At 54.5% G+C, this 21,459-nt stretch overlaps 1 protein-coding gene across 1 annotated transcript; it reads right to left on the reverse strand.

The window, feature by feature from the left end:
• Window positions 1-470: 470 nt before the first annotated feature.
• On the reverse strand, window positions 471-21,192 carry TAF5L (TATA-box binding protein associated factor 5 like). The gene is made up of 5 exons (XM_080651314.1): window positions 21,053-21,192; window positions 10,028-10,172; window positions 8,148-8,252; window positions 6,388-7,112; window positions 471-2,540 (listed from the first exon to the last, which is right to left on the reverse strand). Exons 2-5 carry the CDS (start codon window positions 10,167-10,169, stop codon window positions 1,743-1,745), a joined length of 1,770 nt encoding a protein of 589 aa, XP_080507440.1. The 5' UTR covers window positions 10,170-10,172; window positions 21,053-21,192; the 3' UTR covers window positions 471-1,742.
• Between the last annotated feature and the right edge of the window lie 267 nt (window positions 21,193-21,459).

Consider the following 21,459-nt stretch of genomic DNA (forward strand, 5'->3'; position numbering starts at 1 on the left):
TCTCCCTCTACGACCTCCTGGTAATTCTCGGGTCCTGGCCAGAAAATCACGCATCGGAAGTACACTAGGAATTCTGGCGTCATTGATATCTTTGACTGAGTCCTTTACCTGGAAATGGTTCAATAAATTAGTTTGAGTTCATTAAATAACACCCCCTAGCGATTTCAGAACGGGGTCTTTAGAGCAGGAAACTGGACGTAGAATCTCACCAGGTAACTCTGGATGGCAATACAGACGTGGTCTCCGGTCAGCGGATGGCAATCGGGGATGCAGAAACAGTATTAAATGCGATCGGTGATCCACGTGAACGCCAAGGAAGCGTGATTCCAAACAAGCTGAGGAGCACAGAGCGGATCAAGGTGCCCCTCCGAGGGCCTGTCCGGCCTAGGCGCTGGCTCCCCCTGGAGAGAGGCCACACCCGCCTCTCCTCACAGCTTAAATGAGATGCCAACACTTTTTCTTTTTGGGAAACTAAATACATTTTAATAGAAAACAAAATACAAAATAACTCTTTTCAGAAAAAAAAAAAGCCAAAAAGATTTAATCCTTTTTTCCCACCAATCAGACCTCGCGTTATCCTCGAAATACAAAATAACTCTTTTCAGAAAAAAAACCCCCAAAGATTTAATCCTTTTTTCCCATCAATCAGACCTCACGTTATCCTGGGTGTTTTTAGATGCGTGCATTCGTACTTACAGTTTGTCTCACAACGTGTTCATTAAGCTGCTGTTGCGATGCAGGAGGCGGGAGCAGTGACCTCAAGGAGTCAAAGGCCGAGAAAGCAACACCTCTGCCTCTGGACTGATCACCTCACATTATTTTCATTTCTTCCCCACATTTCGGGGGGCGGGGGGGTGGGGAGGGAGGGGGGGGCGCTTGTTCACGGAAGTGAGCCGCGAGGTCTTGCTTTCCCACCATCACTGCACGAGCCCGAGGCTTCCTCCGCTGCATGCACCCCCTTCTAGGAACACGTCGGGGGAAGGCGGGGGGGTGACCCACCTGTCGCCCAGAAGTCCTCCCTTTCCCACAAGACACTGCGCTCCCAGAGCCCCTGAATTCCCTGAACCTCAAAATGCCAAGCATCGGAGCCGGTGCCGGGAGCCAGACCTGAAGGTGGAGAGCAGAGAGGCGCCTCTGCCAGAGCCAGGCTTCCGCTTCTCCGTAATAATAATAATAATTACTATAATTATAATAACAATAATAAAAATCCTGCTCTCTGCGGGGTCGTGGGAAAGGAGAGGCCTTTCCCCCCCTTCCTCGTCCCTCGTCCCCACCCCTGCATTCCCGCCAGCGGCTGTGACCTGCGACCCTCCTGGGACCAAAACGGGCCCCCTGCCAGTCAGCAGCATCGTGGTTCCACAAAGCAGGGGGGTGGGGTGGGCAGGGGAGAGAAGGAGACAGACAGGAGGTGCTCTCGCGAGGACACGGGTGGGGGGGGCATCTTTGGAAGAATGTGCCCCCTCACCTCCAGAGCATCTCAATTCTTGATCTCGAGTCCGCTTATCACCACCACCTGTCCGTACCCCCTCCCCGCCCCCGCGTCCTTGACACTGGGGGGGGGCCCGAGGAAGGGGTGACGCGCTCAGGATGCCCGCCCGGGGACACGGGGAGAGGCGGGGAGTCTTTCACAGTCAGTCAGTGATTCGATCGGAAGACGCAGTCCGGAGCCCTGGCTCCACGGCTGCCCAGTCCGTCACTACGAGGGTTAAAAAAAAAAAAAAAATCAAAAAAAAAAAAAATCATCAATGTTCCTGATTTTCCTGCGTGATTCCCGTCACCAGGAGGAGGTTGCAGGCCATGAACTGCACGCTCAGCACGTTGCTCATGTGGCCCGTGTACACGCCCACCAGCTCGCCCGAGGAGCCGTCGGCGGCCGCGCTGCAGAAGCTGCTGCGGATGTCCCAGATGCGCACCGAGTTGTCCATGGCCGCCGAGGCCACCAGGCTGCTGTCGGGGCTGAAGGCGAGGCTCGTGATGTTGTCCGTGTGGCCGCGCAGCTCCTTGTAGAGGCTCCCGGAGGCCAGGTCCCACAGCTTCAGCCGCTGGTCCTCGCCCGCCGACGCCAGGAACTTCCCGTTGGGAGAGAAGGCGAGCGACAGCACGGGGCCGCGGTGGCCCGTGAACAGCCGGACCGAGTTCCCCTGCTGGGCGCTCCACAGCCGGACCGTCTTATCGGTGGAGCCCGTGGCCAGGTAGTTGGAATTGGGGTGGAACCTGACACAGTCCACGTCCGCCAGGTGGCCTGCGTATATCCGCAGCGGGTACGTCCGATCGAAGGACCACAGCCGCGCGGTGCGGTCGTGGGACCCGCTGGCGAAGTACAGGCTGTACGGGCTGATGTCCAGGTCCCACACCGGGTAGGCGTGTCCCTGGTACAGCACAGTGTTGGTGAAGGTCCCCAGGTCCCAGTACCGGATGGACATGTCCTCGGAGCAGGAGAGCAGCCCTGAGCTGTCGGCGAGGAAGCGCGTGCTGTACACGGGCCCGCAGTGTCCCCGCAGCGTCTTCATCTCGGTGCCCGCGGCCTCCTCCTCCTCCTCCTGGGGGCGCCGCAAAGGGGACATGAGAAGAGATGGTTAGTGGTCCCCGTAGGAAACAGAATCTCAGGGTTGGGGGCAGAGGCGGGGGGGAGCACTGCTTGGGAAATAGCACCTACCGGTACAGGACGGGGTCTTGCTCTTAAGGGCCACCCCAGGAAATCGGCCCATAACCGCGTGACCGAGTAAGACGTCCCCGACAGCTCACACCCCGCTTTCCTTCCATTCATTTTGCAGCCACGCATTTAGCAACCCGAAAGCTACAGAAACGCAAGGCTGTATATGGAGTGACTAGAAGCCCTGTGCATGAAATTCGTGTACGGGGGTGTGTGTCCCTCAGCCCAGCCTGCACCCTCTCCTATCTGGGACCCCTCAAGGGATATCCGACTGCTCATTTAGGGATCGGGCCTAAATGGGCAGTCAGACATCCCTCTCACAATCCAGGACTGCTGGCTCCCAACTGCTCGCCTGCCTGCCTTCCTGATTGCCCCTAACCGCTTCTGCCTGCCAGCCTGATCACCCCCTAACCACTCCCCTGCCAGCCTGTTTGCCCCTAACTGCCCTCCCCTGCAGGCCTGGGTCCCCCCCAACTTCCCTCCTCTGCCAGCCTGGTCACCCCTAACTGCCCTCCCCTGCAGGCTTGATCACCCCCAACTGCCCTCCCTTGCAAGCCTGGTCCCTCCCAACTGCCCTCCCCTGCTCGCCATCTTGTGGTGGCCATCTTGTGTCCACATGGGGGCAGGATCTTTGACCACATGGGGGCAGCCATCTTGCGTGTTGGAGTGATGGTCAATCTGCACATCACTCTTTTATTAGATAGGATGTCTGTGGGCCTTACTCTTGGGTCAAGGCTAACAGATTTCAAAAGCCGACGGAAAGGCAGCCTGTGGTGACTTTCCTTGTTGATGCTGAAAGCCACCATTTGGAAAGAGTTACTTGTGAGTGTACGTTCAGTCCTTAGTTCTTTCATTGCAGGGGCGTGCCTCAGAAGCCACGCGGCTCCGTTTCCAGCCCACTGACACCAATCCTGACACGTCCTTGCGCCCACGCCTGCGCAGACGTGGTCTCAGTTTCCTGATTTAAAACATCTTCTATAACAGGGGTCGGCAAACCGCGGCTCGCGAGCCACATGCGGCTCTTTGGCCCCTTGAGTGTTCTAACGCCGCTTCTTCAAAATACGACTCGCCCGGGCCGTGGTATTTTGTGGAAGAGCCACACTCAAGGGGCCAAAGAGCTGCATGTGGCTTGCGAGCTGCGGTTTGCCGACCACTGTTCTATAATAATAAAAGCCTAATATGCTAATTGGACCGGACGGCCGAACAGCGGAACGACCATCCGGATGACCTTCCGGACAAAGCCGGGGCTGTGAGGGCCTAGTCCCTTGCACGGATTTCGTGCATCAGGCTTCTAGAATATATATATATATATATATATATATATATATATATATATATATATATATATTTTTTTTTTTTTTAATTGATTTCAGGGAAGGGAGAGGAGAGAGAGAGAGAAACATCCATGATGAAAGAGAATCATGGATCGGCTGCCTCCTGCACGCCCCACACTGGGGATCGAGCCGGCAACCCGGGCCTGTGCCCTGACCGGGAATCCATCCGTGACCTCCTGGTTCCTAGGTCGACGCTCCACCGCGGAGCCACGCCGGTGGGGCTCCGTGCATGATGAACGCAGAACCACTGTAGCAGTGTAGCCCAAACTAACCCCGGGCCGATCAGAACAGTAAGCCAGAAAGGGGCGATCGTCGGTCAATGGCACACACGCCCTGGGACCAGGCACGCACTGCTGGTGGCCACGAGGGAAGAGAGATGCGGCTTTAAAACCGTGACTTTCCGCAGCGTCACAAACATCTTCCCGAAGGAACAACCCAAGGCCTGAGACCCCACAGCTAAGCGACCCCTGTGCTTCTCGGACAGACTTCCTGTGTGGGGACAGACGAGAAGACAGCCGCCCCGGCCCCCGGGGGAAAGCCCCTCCCCCCGCCTCTCCCCCTCCTGGACACCGTCTGTGCCCAAAACCCCCTTGCCCTTCACTCGCTCACAGGCAGGCTCCTTGAAGCAGGGGTCCTCAAACTTTTTAAACAGGGGGCCAGTTCCCTGTCCCTCAGACAGTTGGAGGGCCGGACTATAGTTTAAAAAAACAACTATGAACAAATTCCTATGCGCACTGCGGGCCCGGGACGTGTTGGCTGCTAAGCAGGACAGGCAGCGGCACCCGGCGGGCCGGATAAATGTCCTCGGCGGGCCGCATGTGGCCCGTGGGCCGTAGTTTGAGGACGCCTGCTAAAGCTACAGCCGCCTCGATCCCGGGATTCATCCATCACAGTGGGTTTTCATGAAACCCTACAAGAATGAGGAGCAGCGAGATGAAGATTCTATCCCCCATTGCCTCTGGGGGTGTATAAATAAGGATATGTGTGAGCTTTAGTTCTTGCCTAGGAAAAGGGCATCCTTTTAACTTCTATTCGAAAAAAACCCATTAAACTGAAATAAAGCAAAGGCTCCAATGTGTACAGAGCCGAGGGAAAGTAAAGAGAAAATACACACACACGTCCACGCATGTTCAAAATGGCTACTGCAGGCGCTCAAGATTAAAAATACGTTAGCATTGCCCTAGCTCAGTGGTCGGCAAACTGCGGCTAGCGAGCCACATGCGGCTCTTTGGCCCCTTGAAGTGTGGCTCTTCCACAAAATACCACGGCCTGGGCGAGTCTATTTTGAAGAAGTGGCGTTAGAAGAAGTTTAAGTTTAAAAAATGTGGCTCTCAAAAGAAATTTCAATCGTTGTCCTATTTATATTTGGCTCTGTGGACTAATGAGTTTGCCAACCACTGCCCTAGCTGGTTTGGCTCAGTGGAGAGAGTGTCGGACTGCAGACTGAAGCATCCCGGGTTCGATTCTGGTCAAGGGCACATGCCCGGCTTGCGGGCTTGATCTCCAGTGGGAAGCGTGCAGGAGGCAGCCGATCAATGATTCTCATTATTGATGTTTCTATCTCTCTCTCCCTCTCCCTTCCACTCTGAAATCAATAAAAATATATTAAAAAAAGATATGTTAGCATTTGTGAGCTTATGGTTCTACTGTGACGAAGAATATTAGCGTTTTTCTTTCCACAGAGGGAACAACAACACTTTAACATTGCAAGGATGACTCATTGCTCTACTCCAGGAAGTTTATATAAGAACTGTGGGAGAGCCCAGCCGGTGAGGCTCGGTGGTTGAGCGTTGACCTATGAACCAGGAGGTCACCATTCAATTCCTGACCAGGGCACATGCCCGGGTTGTGGGCTCGATTCCCACTAGGGGGTGTGCAGGAGGCAGCCGATCCATGATTCTCTCTTATCATTGATGATTCTCTCTCTCTCTCCCTGTCCCTTCCTCTCTGAGATCAATAAAAATCTATATTAAAAAAAACAATAATAATTTTCATCTCTTCCGAGGTTAGGCATGGGCAGAATTCAATGGCTGCAGGTAACCCGGCATGAGTTTGCTTTGCTATCGGATGAGGGTTCTAAGTCAAGAAGCCCCTTCTCTGTAAGATCAGTCACGTTTGGAAAGAATATTCTAAGCCAGTGGTCGGCAAACTGCGGCTCGCGAGCCACATGCGGCTCTTTGGCCCCTTGAGTGTGGCTCTTCCACAAAATACCACGGCCTGGGCGAGTCTATTTTGAAGAAGTGGCGTTAGAAGAAGTTTAAGTTTAAAAAATGTGGCTCTCCAAAGAAATGTCAGTCGTTGTCCTGTTGGTATTTGGCTCTGTGGACCAAGGAGTTTGCCGACCACTGTTCTAAGCAAACGCGCGAGGCAGGTGCAGGGAAGGAAGAATGACACCCATACCTCCTCTTCCAGAACGTCGCAGGCCAGGCGGATGCGGGACACGTCCACCTGATGGGGCTCGGCTTTCAACTTCTTGGACCGGAGGCTCCAGAGTTTGATGCAGGAGTTGTCGAAGCCGGCCGCGAGCAGCTTGCCGTCGGGGGAGATCTCGGCGGCGTTCAGCAGCTGCTCCGTGTTGTAGAAGGCGTAGAAGCAGATGGTGGTGAGCGAGGGCGGGCCCTCCTTGACACGCCGGATGCTCTCCTGCAGGACGTCCAGGGCGGCCTCGTTCTGCAAGATCGGGCCGGGCACGTCGGCGGGCTCCAGGCCGCTGCCCTCGCCCCGCGAGGAGCCGCCGCCGGCGTACAGCTGGTAGTCGGTCCTCTTGACGGGCTGCACGTCCAGGTGGATGTGCAGCGTGAGGACCCGGCACAGGGCGGCGTTGTTGTCGCTCTGGAGGTAGCGGATCAGGTAGTGGTAGCTGTCTTCCTGGAGGCGGACCACGTACTTGTTGTCCAGGAAGGCGCGGAGCTTGAGGTTGGACAGGATGTCCTGGATGGTCTGCGTGGCCTGCAGCTGCTCGACCACGTCCTTCTGGCTGGCGTTCTGCAGGAACATGCCGTGGAAGCGGCTGAAGAAGCTCTCCGCTGTGCTCTTGGGGCTGTTCTGGACCAGGTGGAGGTGGAGGTAGACAAAGAGAGGGTACAGGAGAGGCATCACTTCGTGGCTATGCTGGGAATCGGAATCTACAACGAAAAGAGGGAGGGCTTGACAGTCAGCATCATCTCAGAGCACGGGGGGGGGGGGGGGAGGGGGGAAGGGGGCCCTCCCGGGGAGCCCCCCGCCACACAACACGGTGTCAGGACCCTATTTTCTGAGGCTGGTGACTGAAATATAAGCCCAATAAAGCCCGGCTGGTGGGGCTCAGTGGTTGAGCATCGACCTAGGAACCAGGAGGTCATGGTTCGATTCCAGGTCAGGGCACATGCCCCGGTTGCCCAGTATGGGGAGTGCAGGAGGCAGCAGATCCATGATTCTCTCTCATCCTTGATGTTTCTATCTCTCCCTCTCCCTTCCTTTCTGAGATCAATAAAAAATATATAAAAAACCAACACAAAAATACACCCAGAGCCCTCAAGCTTGCAAATTTTAACCTTGCCCTTTAACTCTCTCAGAAATTCTAAGGAGCGTAAGTTTGAGGCAAGTGGTAAAAGTACCTTTGACTCTCTAACCCAACACCGTGCCCAGAATGTAACAGGGTCCCCATGACTTGTTCTTTTTTTTTTTTTAAACATATATTTTATTGATTTTTTACAGAGTGGAAGGGAGGGGGATAGAGAGTTAGAAACATCGATGAGATAGAAACATCGATCAGCTGCCTCCTGCACACTCCCCACTGGGGATGTGCCCGCAACCCAGGTACATGCCCTTGACCGGAATCGAACCTGGGACCCTTCCATCCACAGGCTGACACTCTATCCACTGAGCCAAATGGGTTAGGGCTTGTTCTTTTTTAAAAAAAATATATTTTATTGGTTTCTTACAGAGAGGAAGGGAGAGGGATAGAGAGTTAGAAACATCGATGAGAGAGAAACATCGATCAGCTGCCTCCTGCACACCTCCCACTGGGGATGTGCCCGCAACCAAGGTACATGCCCTTGACCGGAATCGAACCTGGGACCCTCGAGTCCGCAGGCCGACGCTCCCTCCACTGAGCCAAACCAGTGAGGGCCGCATGACTCGTTCTTAACCGGAAAAGGCTCCTGGAGCTGAGTACTCACCGGTGAGGAAATTCCGCAGCCGCCCGAACTGCACTTCATACTGCTGGGGCTCTGCCTGGCACGGGGACGCGGACACGATGTTGGCACAGCCAGACTCTGATTGGACTAAGGAGAAGGCACACGGGTGGGGACGGAAAAAGAATTATTATTATTCTTTCAAACAAATATTTCTATTGATTTCAGAGAGGAAGGGAGAGGGAGAGGGAGACAGAAACATCAGTGATGAGAGAGAATTATCGATCGGCTGCCACCTGCACGCCCCTCACTGGGGATGGAGCCCACAACCCGGCACATGCCCTGACCGGGAATCGAACCTGGGACCTCCTGGTTCATGGGCTAATTCTCAACCACTGAGCCACGCCGGCCGGGCTTGAATCATTTTGTTGATCCCCAGCTTTCTCTCTGGCTCTCCTACTGCTTCCAGGGCAGAGTCCTGAACTGATCTTCCATCTTCCCCCCCAGATCTCCCATCTTCCCCCCCAGATCTCCCATCTTCCCCCCCAGATCTTCCATCTTCCCCCCCAGATCTCCCATCTTCCCCCCCAGATCTCCCATCTTCCCCCCCAGATCTCCCATCTTCCCCCCCAGATCTCCCATCTTCCCCCCCGATCTCCCATCTTCCCCCCCAGATCTCCCATCTTCCCCCCCAGATCTCCCATCTTCCCCCCAGATCTCCCATCTTCCCCCCCAGATCTCCCATCTTCCCCCCCAGATCTCCCATCTTCCCCCCCAGATCTCCCATCTTCCCCTCCAGATCTCCCATCTTCCCCCCCAGATCTTCCATCTTCCCCTCCAGATCTCCCATCTCCCCTCCAGATCTCCCATCTCCCCCCCAGATCTCCCATCTTCCCCTCCAGATCTCCCATCTCCCCTCCAGATCTCCCATCTTCCCCCCCAGATCTCCCATCTTCCCCTCCAGATCTCCCATCTCCCCTCCAGATCTCCCATCTCCCCCCCAGATCTCCCATCTTCCCCCCCAGATCTCCCATCTTCCCCTCCAGATCTCCCATCTCCCCTCCAGATCTCCCATCTCCCCCCCAGATCTCCCATCTTCCCCCCCAGATCTCCCATCTTCCCCTCCAGATCTCCCATCTCCCCCCAGATCTTCCATCTTCCCCCCCAGATCTTCCATCTTCCCCCCCAGATCTCCCATCTTCCCCCCCAGATCTCCCATCTTCCCCTCCAGATCTCCCATCTCCCCCCCAGATCTCCCATCTTCCCCCCCAGATCTCCCATCTTCCCCCCCAGATCTCCCATCTTCCCCCCCAGATCTCCCATCTTCCCCCCCAGATCTCCCATCTTCCCCCCCAGATCTCCCATCTTCCCCTCCAGATCTCCCATCTCCCCCCCAGATCTCCCATCTTCCCCTCCAGATCTCCCATCTCCCCCCCAGATCTTCCATCTTCCCCCCCAGATCCCGCTGATCGTCCTGCTCTGCTTCCTGGGGCTTCCCCAACTTCACATTTTCACTGCGTATTTAAATGTATAATTTTCTCTGTGTGTTGAGAATGTTCTTTCCTTTTAAAACCAGCCTTCTCTCCTTGTTTCAAGGCTATCCATGGCGGTATTTAAAAATAATGTTTTTATTGACTTCAGAGAGCAAGGGAGGGGAAGAGAGAGGGAGAGAAACATCACTGAGGAGAGAGAATCATGGATGGGCTGCCTCCTACTGGGGACGGAGCCCGCAGCCCGGGCCCGCGCCCTGACCGGGAACTGAACTGTGATCTCTTGGTTCATAGGTCGCCGCTCAACCACGGAGCCCCGCCGGCCGGGCATTGGTGGTATTTTTTTTTTTTAAATATATACTTCCATTGGCTTCGGAGCGGAAGGGACCCTGCCATGCGCCCCCCCGCAGCTCGCCCCGAGCGGCCCGCACCCACCTGTGAGGTTGGCTGCCATCTCCTCGGGGGTCTGGGACAGGCGCAGGCCTTGCTTCAGGGGACCGTCGGTGTCCACGTACTGCCGGCGTTTGAGGTAGCAGGACACGGCCATCTGAATCTGCTCGGTGCGCACCCGTTTCATGACCTGGGGGCGGGGGGACCAGAACACGGCACTGTCAGGGATCTGGGGGCGCATCCTGTCCGGCTGGGACGCCTCCCTCGCGAAAAATCAACGCTGGGAGGGACCAGCCCGTGCTCGTGTCCGTCTCTATTCCCCGGTGCCGGCCACCGTCAGCGGTGGAACCCCACGGGTCACCCCGACGCCACTGAACGCCCAGATTTCCACCGCCCCCCCCACCCCGAGCTTTTCCGCGCACAAGACCAGCGGGATGCCGGCCCTCCAGGTCCCCTGCCGGCTCCCCAGGCCGAGAAGCAGGCGGGAGTCAGCACCCAAGCAGAGGCCTGGGGAATTCAGGAACAGGACGAAGAGATGCTGGCAAGGGGAGAGGCTACTCATGGGAACAGGGAATGCTATGCTCCCCCCCGCCCCCTCTTTTTAAAATAAATATATTTTTGTTGATTTCAGAGAGGAAGGGAGAGGGGGAGAGAGAGGTAGAAACATCAGTGATGGGAGAGTCATGGATCGGCTGCCTCCTGCACATCCTCTACTGGGGATCGAGGCTAAAAGCTTTGTTTAAGTGGAGGGGCACTGGGTCTGGTCTGGCTGCCATTCAGTGCTGCAACAAAACATATTCATCACCTTCCCAATAGTGACCCCCGTCTTTCCACGACGCATTTGCCCCAGGGGTTGTTAGGAGTCTTCCACTGTATTGACAACTTAGATCGTTCTTCTTTTCATCCTCACCCGGGGATGGGTTTTCATTGATTTTTAGAGAGAGAGAGGAAGGGAGAGAGAGAGAGAAAAACACCAATGCTCGAGAGAAGCATCGATTGGCTGCCTCCCACACGCGCCCCAGCTGGGGCCAGGGATCCAACCTGGGAATGGAACGCGTAACCCTTCGGTCTGAGAGCCACACCGGCCAGGGCTTCGATTCTTTTTTAATAAAGGTTCTTTAATTGCTAACATAAGGATTCTGACACTCTGAGAGTGGGGAACCCTGCTCCGCATTCGGCTGTCCGTCGATGAAGACAGATCATTGTTTCTTTGTGGTTACTGTATCAGTTTGACGGTTCCAAAGATCCTCCCGGGTCCCTAACCTGGCATCACTTAAGCATCTCGTGTGTGTGTGTGTGTGTGTGTGTGTGTGTGTAAATACTTTCAGCCCCGAGCCTCTGATTCCATGTTATATTTAGGAAAAATAAAAAAAAATTAAAGGCATAGAGAGACGGCGACAGTACTGTCCGGTCCCAGTTTGGCCAGAAGTCAGGGTTATTCACCAGCTTTGTTCCCTCACCTCCCCCCCACACCCGCCCCCCGGCTAAAGCTGCTTTTTTTTTTTTTTTTAAAATATATTTTATTGATTTTTTACAGAGAGGAAGGGAGAGGGACAGAGAGTTAGAAACATCGATGAGAGAGAAACATCGATCAGCTGCCTCCTGCACACCCCCCACTGGGGATGTGCCTGCAACCAAGGTACATGCCCTTGACCGGAATCGAACCCGGGACCCTTCAGTCCCCAGGCTGACGCTCTATCCACTGAGCCAAACCGGTTAGGGCTAAAGCTGCTTTTAATCTAACTTCAAGAACTCAGCGTCTCCACACTCCCCCAAAGCAGCCCCATTTCCTCGTATTTTAGTGGAGGCTAAAACTTTCCCAGGTTTCCCACCGCCCATCTCTTGTTGCCATGGGAACGTATCTTGTATCCATGTGTGTCCCTTCGTGTTCCAAGTAAGAGGGGAGTCAGGGATCATCTCTCTCAAGAAAAACGCACGTGAAAGATAGGAGAACTGAGACACGAGAACAGGCCCTGCAGTGACACAGCGTCCTCCAGGCGCAACAATGTGTGTGCAGGTCTGAGGAGGAGGAGGGAGGAAGATAGGAGAGTCCAAGGGGAGCCAACAGCAGGGCGTGAAAAGGAAGCCACATTTGGGATCGCTGGAAACTGGTTTGTAAATTCTCAGTTTAACAAACCTGCCCGCGGTCCGGTCATTGCCCCAAACGGCCGTTTCCATGGATCCAAACCATCATTTACAACACGGCACCTTCCCCGAGGGAGGGTGGGACTGGGGGTGTTAAGGGCAGGAATGCGGGTTTTAACTCTCGTTTACAGCCACACCCAATGAAAACACCAGAGACATGCCCAGCCGGCGTGGCTCAGGGGTTGAGCATCGACCTATGAACCAGGAGGTCACAGTTCCATTCCCAGTCAGGGGACATGCCCGGGTTGTGGGCTCAATCCCCAGTGCGGGGCGTGCAGGAGGCAGCTGATGAATGATTCTCTCTCATCATCGATGTTTCTATCTCTCTCTCTAAAAATCAGTAAAAACATGTTAAAAAATTCTCAAAAATAAAACTCTGTGGAGAAGTCAGTCCCCCCCCCACAAATGATTTCCATAGTAATAATATCCATAAATGGACACATTAAAAAAAACACACACACAAAAACAACTCCTTAAAATAGACCTGTCTTTAGAGAGACTCAGACATGAGACGTATATTGCAATTTCAAGTTACCTGCTTAGCCTTTTAAATGATAAAAGTCTTTGAAATTTAAATTGAGTTTGGATATAATTACATCTTTGTTGAAATTTCAGAATTTCCCATGATTTTCAAATTACATAAAATGCCTTAACTTTTTTTTTTTTTAAATATATTTTATTGATATTTCACAGAGAGGAAGGGAGAGGGATAGAGAGCTAGAAACATGGATGAGAGAGAAACATCGATCAGCTGCCTCCTGCACACCTCCCACTGGGGATGTGCCCGCAACCGAGGTACATGCCCTTGACCGGAATCGAACCCGGGACCCTTCAGTCCGCAGGCCGACGCTCTATCCACTGAGCCAAACCGGTTTCGGCAAAATGCCTTAACTTTTCCAGGTAAAAAGAGGTGATCACAGAACTTTTCCCTGAATGTCACATGATTAGTCTTTCTGGAATTTAAAATGAGGATTCTCACACCACACGTATCTCTTTCTCATGTATCAACAGCGCCCACTGTTTAACGAATCCTCCAACAAAGTTGCTCTATAAATCCAGGACAGGACTATTTCCCTGCTTCATAGTAACAACTTCTCAGGAGAAACCACAGCCACACTCCCAGCATTTAAACCACAGAAGTGTGGGGATGCAAAGGCTCATGGGAACTTGGCACACTTTTTTTAAAAAAAATATATTTTATTGCTTTTTTACAGAGAGGAAGGAAGAGGGATAGAGAGTTAGAAACATCGATGAGAGAGAAACATCGATCAGCTGCCTCCTGCACACCTCCTACTGGGGATGTGCCCACAACCAAGGTACGTGCCCTTGACCGGAATCGAACCTGGGACCTTTCAGTCCACAGGCCGACGCTCTATCCACTGAGCCAAACCGGTTTTGGCACGGCACACTTTTAAGATGACGGTACCGTGGGAACGCATCCTAACTCCACCTGCTCACGTTCAAACGTATATGCTATGGTCAGTGGAGGGGTGCTTGGAGAGAGATTTTTCCCGAGGATATTTTCCCACTGATTTTTAGAGAGAGTAGAAGGGGGCAAGGCTGTAAAGAGAGAGAAGACAGAGACATCGATGTGAGAGAGACACATCGATGGGTTGTCTCCCCCACGCACCCCGACCAGGGCTGGGATGGAGCCTACGACCGAGGTACTTGCCCTGGACCGCAATCGAACCCGGGACCCTTCGGTCCGTGGGCCGATGCTCTGTCCACTGAGCCAAACCGGCGAGGGCTATTTTTATTGATTTTTTGAGAAAGAGGAAGGGAGAGGGGGAGAGAGAGAAACATTGATGTGGGAGAGGAACATCGGCTACCCCCTGCAGGCTCCCCACCGGGGATCGAGCCCGCAGCCCAGGCACAGGCCCTGACCGGAATCGAACCGGCAACCTTTCGGTGTACGGGATGATGCCCAACCAACTGAGCCACACCGGCCAGGGCAAAATGCATTTTTCTATTGTACATTTATGCTTAAAAACAGATCACGATTACTTTGTGATTTCTGTTAAATGGGATGTCATGTAAAGTGCCTGTGAGGCACTCAAATATCAGCTCTCTACTTTTTACTCGCAGTCATCTAGGTGGCTGAAACAGTCCTAACCGGTGTGGCTCAGCGGATAGAGCGTCGGCCTGCAGACTGAAAGGTCCCAGGTTCGATTCCGGTCAAGGGCATGTACCTTGGTTGCGGGCACATCCCCAGTAGGGGGCGTGCAGGAGGCAGCTGACCGATGTTTCTCTCTCATCGATGTTTCTGTCTAGCCCTCTCCCTTCCTCTCTGTAAAAAATCAATAAAACATATATTTTTAAAAAATAAGTGGCTGAAACAGCGGTCCAAAGGCCGTTCCAAGTAGGACCTAAAACCCCCAGCTCTTGCATTAAATCATCATGACAGAGTGCATCCAATTAGCTTTGTGGACATGTAACTCACGGCAGAAAGAGAAAGGAGCCATACCACTCCCCGCCTCGGTCAGACCTCATCGCGTTTCACAATGACGATGGCCTTTTATATCCAGTCTTCACGCAGACACAGGCCGACAGGAACCCACGTGTCCCGAGGTGCAAATGGCACGAGTAAGGCTCCAAGTTGGGGGCTTAGGATGCAATGTAGAATCTCAAAGGTGTGTTTTTTTGTTTTTTTTTTGGGAGGGGGGTGTGGGGTAGGGGAAGCAGAAGTCATACAACCAGGCAGGCAGATGCCACTAGACACGGATTGTCTCCGATGTCAGCTGGGACCTCTGGCATACCCCCCCCCCCCCCCCCCCCCAGGGAAGGCTTCTTGCCGATGGCCTTCCTTCCCTCCAGCTCCACGCCCGGCCATTCCCAACTGCTCTGCCTCCTCGCCCAGCCAGCCAACCCTGCTTCCTACCTCGGTGGGGGGAGGGGGGACTGTTTACTAGGACTTGAGATTCCTCAACTCCCTGCCAAACCTAAGTCACGTTTCCACACCCCCACATGCCTCCTTCCCTGAAGCGCCCTCCCTCAGTCACCCCCCGTGCGAGCATGTCTCCGGACCCCCTTCCCCGCTCCCTATGTCACTGCACTATCTCCCAAGACGTACAGTCTCCAGCCAGATCGCATTCCTGAACTCGAGTCTAAACCATATTTCCTTTTTTTTCTTTAAAAAAAAAAATTTGTATTGATTTCAGAGGAAGGGAGAGGGAGAGACAGAAACTTCAATGATGAGAGAGAACCACCAACCGCCCCCCCCGCCCCTCCCCCACACACAATGGGGATCGAGCCCAGGCATGTGGCCCTGACAGGAATCGAACCCGGGACCCCTCAGTCCGCAGACCGACGCGCCATCCGCTGAGCCAAAAGGCATCTCTACCTGGATGTCGCACACATCTGAAATTCGGTGTGCTCAGATTTACGTTTCTTTAAAATCTCTTCCTTCTCACAATTACCCGTTGGAGTCACCATCTGAAGCAGAAGAGGCCAGCATCTTACGATCCTTTCTTCTCCCTCCCTCTCCCTCTCAGTTCTAAGAGGCCACCAGCGCCTTCTACGGTGTTGTACACAGGACTCTCTGTTGGGGCCCCGGCGGCTGTGTGACAGCACAGGTCACTTCTCAATGGGCTACCAACATCCTCTCACCCGGCTCTACTCAAACCACCCTTTACTTACTTTTTATTACACTGTACTTTTTAAAATATATATTTTTATTGATTTCAGAGAGGAAGGAAGAGGGAGAGAGAGAGAGAGAAACATCAATGATGAGAGAGAATCACTGATTGGCTGCCTCCTGCACGACCCCCACTGGGGATCGAGCCTGCAAACCCGGGCGTGTGCCCTTGACTGGAATCGAACCTGGGACCCTTCAGTCCGCAGGCTGACGCTCTATCCACCGAGCCAAACCAGCTAGGGCTATAATGTATTTTTATTGATTTCCGAGAGGGAGAGATAGAAACATCAGTGATGAGAGAGAATCATGGATCGGCTGCCTCCTGCACGCCCCACACTGGGGATGGACCCCCAACCCGGGCATGTGCCCTGACCTGGAATCGAACCGTGACCTCCTGGTTCATAGGTCGATGCTCAACCCCTGAGCCACACCGGCCGGGCTCACACTACCTTTTAGAACGCAGCCCGAGGAAAAGACAGCCATGGGGATGCTAGTCCCACCCACAATGCACTTGGCGCTCCTGCCACCCCCGCTCCCAGTTCCCCAGACAGAGGGAGCGCTCCAGGGCCAGGGCCCTTCTTCTGTTCGAAACTCACATCGAAAATAAAGTATCGTTCAGCCTTTGTCGGGAACTGACAATTTACTCCAAGCTCACGACGTCTCTAGATTTTGAAGAGCCGAAAAGCTACAAATATTTGATTCCTACTGTCATACTGTTTCAGGCACAGAAAAATGATTCCTACACGGAACCTCGTTAACATAGAAGAACACAGGACGATCTATAAAACGGACATCCACACCCACCATGTTTCCACGTCACAGAGGAGACTCGTGTTTGCTCTACTTGCCAACAACACTGGAGCCCTGACCGGTGTGGCTCAGTGGATAGAGCGTCGGCCTGCGGACTGAAGGGTCCCGGGTTCGATTCCGGTCAAGGGCATGTACCTTGGTTGTGGGCACATCCCCAGTAGGGGGTGTGCAGGAGGCAGCTGACCGGTGTTTCTCTCTCATCGATGTTTCTAACTCTCTATCCCTCTCTCTTCCTCTCTGTAAAAAATCAATAAAATATATTTTAACAAACAAACAAACACCAACACTGTAGACAGAAAGGGTAGGAGGCCTTACTCTCAGAGCCTAAGGGAGAATATGGCTCCCTATGTTCGGCATTCTCCCAGAATTCAATGCAGCAAGCGAGGACTCGGAGGTCTCTTAATGACATGAAAGTGAGAGAGAGAGAGAGAGACAGAGAGACAGAGAGAGAGAGACAGAAACAACTTTCAATTTTTCATCGAGGAGGACTGTCCAATTCGACTTCCGGCACTGACAAAGCTGCTCTGGGTCTACACTGTTCAGTCCGGAGCCACCAGTCACCAAGCACCATTGCAGCCAGGGAACTGAACGCTGAATTTTAGTGACATTAAATTGAAGTCACCACATGGGGCGATGGGTAGTGAATGGGCCAGCACAGTTCTGGAGACTGGCTGTTACTGTGTGAAACGATGTATCAATGTCAACACCTTAGCTTTCAGATGTGAACTCACCAAGTGTCACAAAACATTTCTGATGACTATTACCAAATCGCTAATACTTTGTTAAAAAAAAAAAAAGAGCTACCTTTTATCACTGACAAACACTGTCACATTACTAAGACAGAGATACATTTCAATACATCTTCCCAGAAGGAAACCTAATAGCCTGCGAAAAACAAAGACTTCTGAATGGAAGCTCTCCGTGGTGTTTTTGAAATCTCGCCAGTACGCCCTCTCTAAACCTCCTTCAAGTTAAAAAATGAGACGGGAAAGGGGTTTTGCTTCAGCAGAGCAACTGAGCAGCAGTTAATGTCAGTAAAATGTCAAAAAGGTAAGCTCGCACCTAAGACAACCTTCCCCTTTCAATGAGAAAATTAAAAAGAAAACGTGCTTAAAGACAAAAAAATTTAGGGCTGTAGATAAAGCCCAAATGTCTGCTAATAATTTTTACTTTACATATACACCGAGTGGCCAGATTATTATGATCTCTGAATGCATAATAATCTGGCCACTCAGTGTGTGTGTGTGTGTGTGTGTGTGTGTGTGTGTGTGTGTATTTTTTTAGAGGCCCGGTGCATGAATTCGTACATGGGTGGGGTCCAGCCAGCCTGGCCAGGGGGAGGGGACAATTTGCATATTAGGCTTTTATTATATAGGATATACACTGAGTGGCCAGATGATTATGTGTTCAGAGATCATCATCTGGCCACTCGGTGTATATGTATTTAGAGATCTACTACATGAGGCAGAACGTATATTAATTCGTGAAACAATTTTACTCCAACTAATCACTTGCACCGTCAGCATCAGTGTCCCCGGGGTCCCCGGAGCCACTCTGAACCATCAAGTTCCATGTTCCAGAGCCCATCACCTCTGCATCTACCCAACCGGCCATGGCAGAGCATTTCCTGGACCCATGGATGGTGACCTCCAGGGAAACCTCTCCCCAGGCCATCAACACCCATTCTGGTGGGCAGAACTCTTCATTCATCACGCACTGAATCGGTTGATTGTGTAAATATCCCCAACGGGCTTCGACTGAGGTTGTTTTAGCCCAAAGAGCGTCTTGTTGTAGGTAGCAGGGTAACTGAGAGAGTGCCCTGTAACAGGAGAGATTTGAACCACGGGGTGACGCCCTCTGCGGAGGGCTAACTGTCTTAGAATCAGGCGGATACTGCATATATGTGAAGTTAATTTTGCAGAGGCAAGAGCGCCCGGGATGACCTCAGGAATCCTTCATGCCTCCTCCTCTAAGGGCCCTTTAAGCTTTCACACTCGGATTAAAATATCTGTCTGTGGCCCGGCCGGCGTGGCTCTGTGGCTGAGCGTGGATCTGTGAACCAGGAGGTCACGGTTTGATTCCTGGTGAGGGCACATGCCCGGGTTGCGGGCTTGATTCCCAGTGTGGGGCGTGCAGGAGGCAGCCAATCCATGATTCTCTCTTATCATAGATGTTTCTCGCTCTCCCTCTTCCTTCCTCTTCGAAGTCAATAAAAATACATTTAAAAAGAAACAAACAGAAGTCTGTCTCGGCTAAGCCGTCATTTTCCTTCAGGAGCCACAGGCACGCACGAGGCTGGCAGGACAAGTGGACGGGCCGTCTGTACGTTCAGCCCCACCCCACACAACCGCAGGCCCCGTTAATCCGAAGAACGAATCTGACGCCCTCCGTGCTCCTCTTAAAAGCTTCCCACTGCTTCCGCCCGCGCGGAGAATGAAGAGCCCTCCGTCTCCATCGTGTCATTTCAAGGTTACTCCGACCCCCCTATCTGGGGGGTAACACCCACCTTCTCACCTCAGGGGCTTTGTTCAGGGGCCTCCATTCACTGGAGCCACCCACCCTGGCCCTCCAACCTGGTTGGGCTACGTCCCACCCAAGTGTCACAGCTCTGTTGGGCCATTGCTTCCTTCCAGAAGCTTCCTTGAGCCCAGCTGGCGGGGCTCCGTGGCTGAGCGACGACCTATCAACCCGGAGGTCACGGTTCGATTCCCAGTCAGGGCACATGCCCGGGGTGCAGGCTCGATCCCCAGTGTGGGGCGTGCAGGAGGCCGCCGATCCATGATTCTCTGTCGTCATTTATGTTTCTCTCTCTCTCTCTCCCTTCCTCTCTGACATCAACAAAAATATATTTAAAAAACAAAACAACACCAACCACATACAAGTCCCCCCCACCCCCCCACAATACACACGCGGCTCCTGAGCAGTGAGGTGAGACCTGCACCCAGTTTCAGAGGCAAAGAAGCACACACCAACCTCACGTTCAGAGGCAGGAGCCACGGAACCGTTCTAACAGACACCCGTCGGACACATGGCCGATCACAGAGAAAAAGGCTTTGGTTTTTCTAGTTTAACAGTGATTTTCAAGGCAGCGGGAAGGATGGGGGGCTTCGTAGAGAAAACCAAAGTGAGTTTGCTTCACATGTTACCCAACAAACTCAGGCCCACCAGGCATCTGGAAGGCATTCTGACAGAAAGGGAATGGGAACAGCTAACGGTTCATGGTCACAGCGTGCTCCCCCTAGGCCAGGCCTGGTCGCCTACCGTGTTCCTTCCTGGGGTCCCCTGTCCGAGCTCCACCGAAGTCGCTCCATCTGACACAGGAGGAAACGCAGGCTCGCGGAGGTGACACACACGGTTGCAACCTCAGGCCTGTGTGGTCCCCAGGCCCCCACCCACCACGCCAAGTGTCTCTGAGCGTAAAGGCGTGGCGCAAACTCCCCCTTCCTACCCTCATTTTCAAGATTTTTTCAGCAGAGCCCGGACCTAGGCTGGGGAACGCGGCGGCGTCCTCACCACCGCCCCCTGTCCCCTCCCCACATCCCCCGCACCCTCAACTCAGATATAGGACACACTTGTATCCCCTTACAGACCACAACCTCCGCCCCTGCGGTTCCTCCCAACACAGCACCCAAATGCTGCTCCCGAGCGGGAGGGACCATTCCCAGGTCCCAACCTGCAAGGTCAGAGGTCAGCTCTTGGAAGGCGAGCGCCGCGTGGGGTAGGCACCCACCTTTTTTGATCCTAGGAGCCTACGCGGCGCCGCGAGATGCGCACGATCAAGACTTACTTGCACAAGGTGCCGGGAGGATGCAGCAAGCTCTCCCGGGCTCCACTTCCGCCAAGTCTAACAGGACATCCCTGTCCTCACCATCCACTCGCGCCGGACCCACGCCTTACCGAACACGCGTCCCAAAAGCCTGACAGACCTACTCTCGCACGGCTGTCAGGCGTCAAACCCCCGCCAAGGCAAGCCTGCAGGTCGGTATCCACCGGCAATAACCCAACAGCCAGTCTCCCTCCCATCTCCCCTGTCACCGGCAGAAGTGGATTTCACATCCTCCGCCCACCGTCACCATGTGCGAAGTTGAATATGGAGTTCGCCCCAAAGACATTTCCTTTTTCCTTCCTCGAGAAGGAGATCGGGACCGGTGCCCGCCACGCCTGGAGGGTCGTCCAAGCCGATCGTCCTGCCCCGGCAGGACCCACCCCGCGCGGGAACGCACCGCCCAGCCAGGTGTCGCCGCCGATTGCAGGCCACGCCGCCCGCGGCCGCCCGGGACTCGCAGGCCCAGGGCGGAGGCGCGGCCGCCGCGCCCGCGCAGCGCCGGCCCCGCCCGCCCCGCCCCCACCGCCGCCTAGGCCTCCCGCGCGCCCCCGGCCCCGCCGCCCGCGCGCCCTCCCTCCCGCCCGGCCCCGCCGCCCGCGCGCGCCCGGCCCGCGACCCCCTCCCCGGCCTCCCCGCCCGCGCGCCCCACACGCACTGAGCATCCCAGGCGGCTCCGGCTCCCCCCGCCGCCGCCGCCTCCGGGATCGGGCCGCTTCCGCCTCCGTCGTCCCTGCTGCAGGGTCTCGCTCCGCCAGGCGGCTCAGCCGGGCCCCCGAGCCCCGCGCCCCGCCGCCCCCGCCGCGGCTCTGGGCGGCCGCCCCATGACTGACGGACGCGGAGCGCGCCGCGGGCTGGGCCGCTCGGGCCTCCGACGCGCAACCGTCTCCGCCAATGGGCGCGGCGCCTCGGCGCTCCGCTGGCGATGCCTGGCGTGCGCGCCCCGCCCCGCGCCCCGCCCCGCCCCGCGCAGCCGTCGGTCGGAAGGAGCGGGGCCGGGCCCACGTGGTGCAGCAGCCCCGGAGCCCCGACGGCCGCCGCCGCGCTCCGCCCCCGTCCGCGGTC

Source organism: Plecotus auritus, assembly GCF_963455305.1.
Source record: "Plecotus auritus genome assembly, chromosome: 14".
NCBI classification, from domain to species: Eukaryota; Metazoa; Chordata; class Mammalia; order Chiroptera; family Vespertilionidae; genus Plecotus; species Plecotus auritus.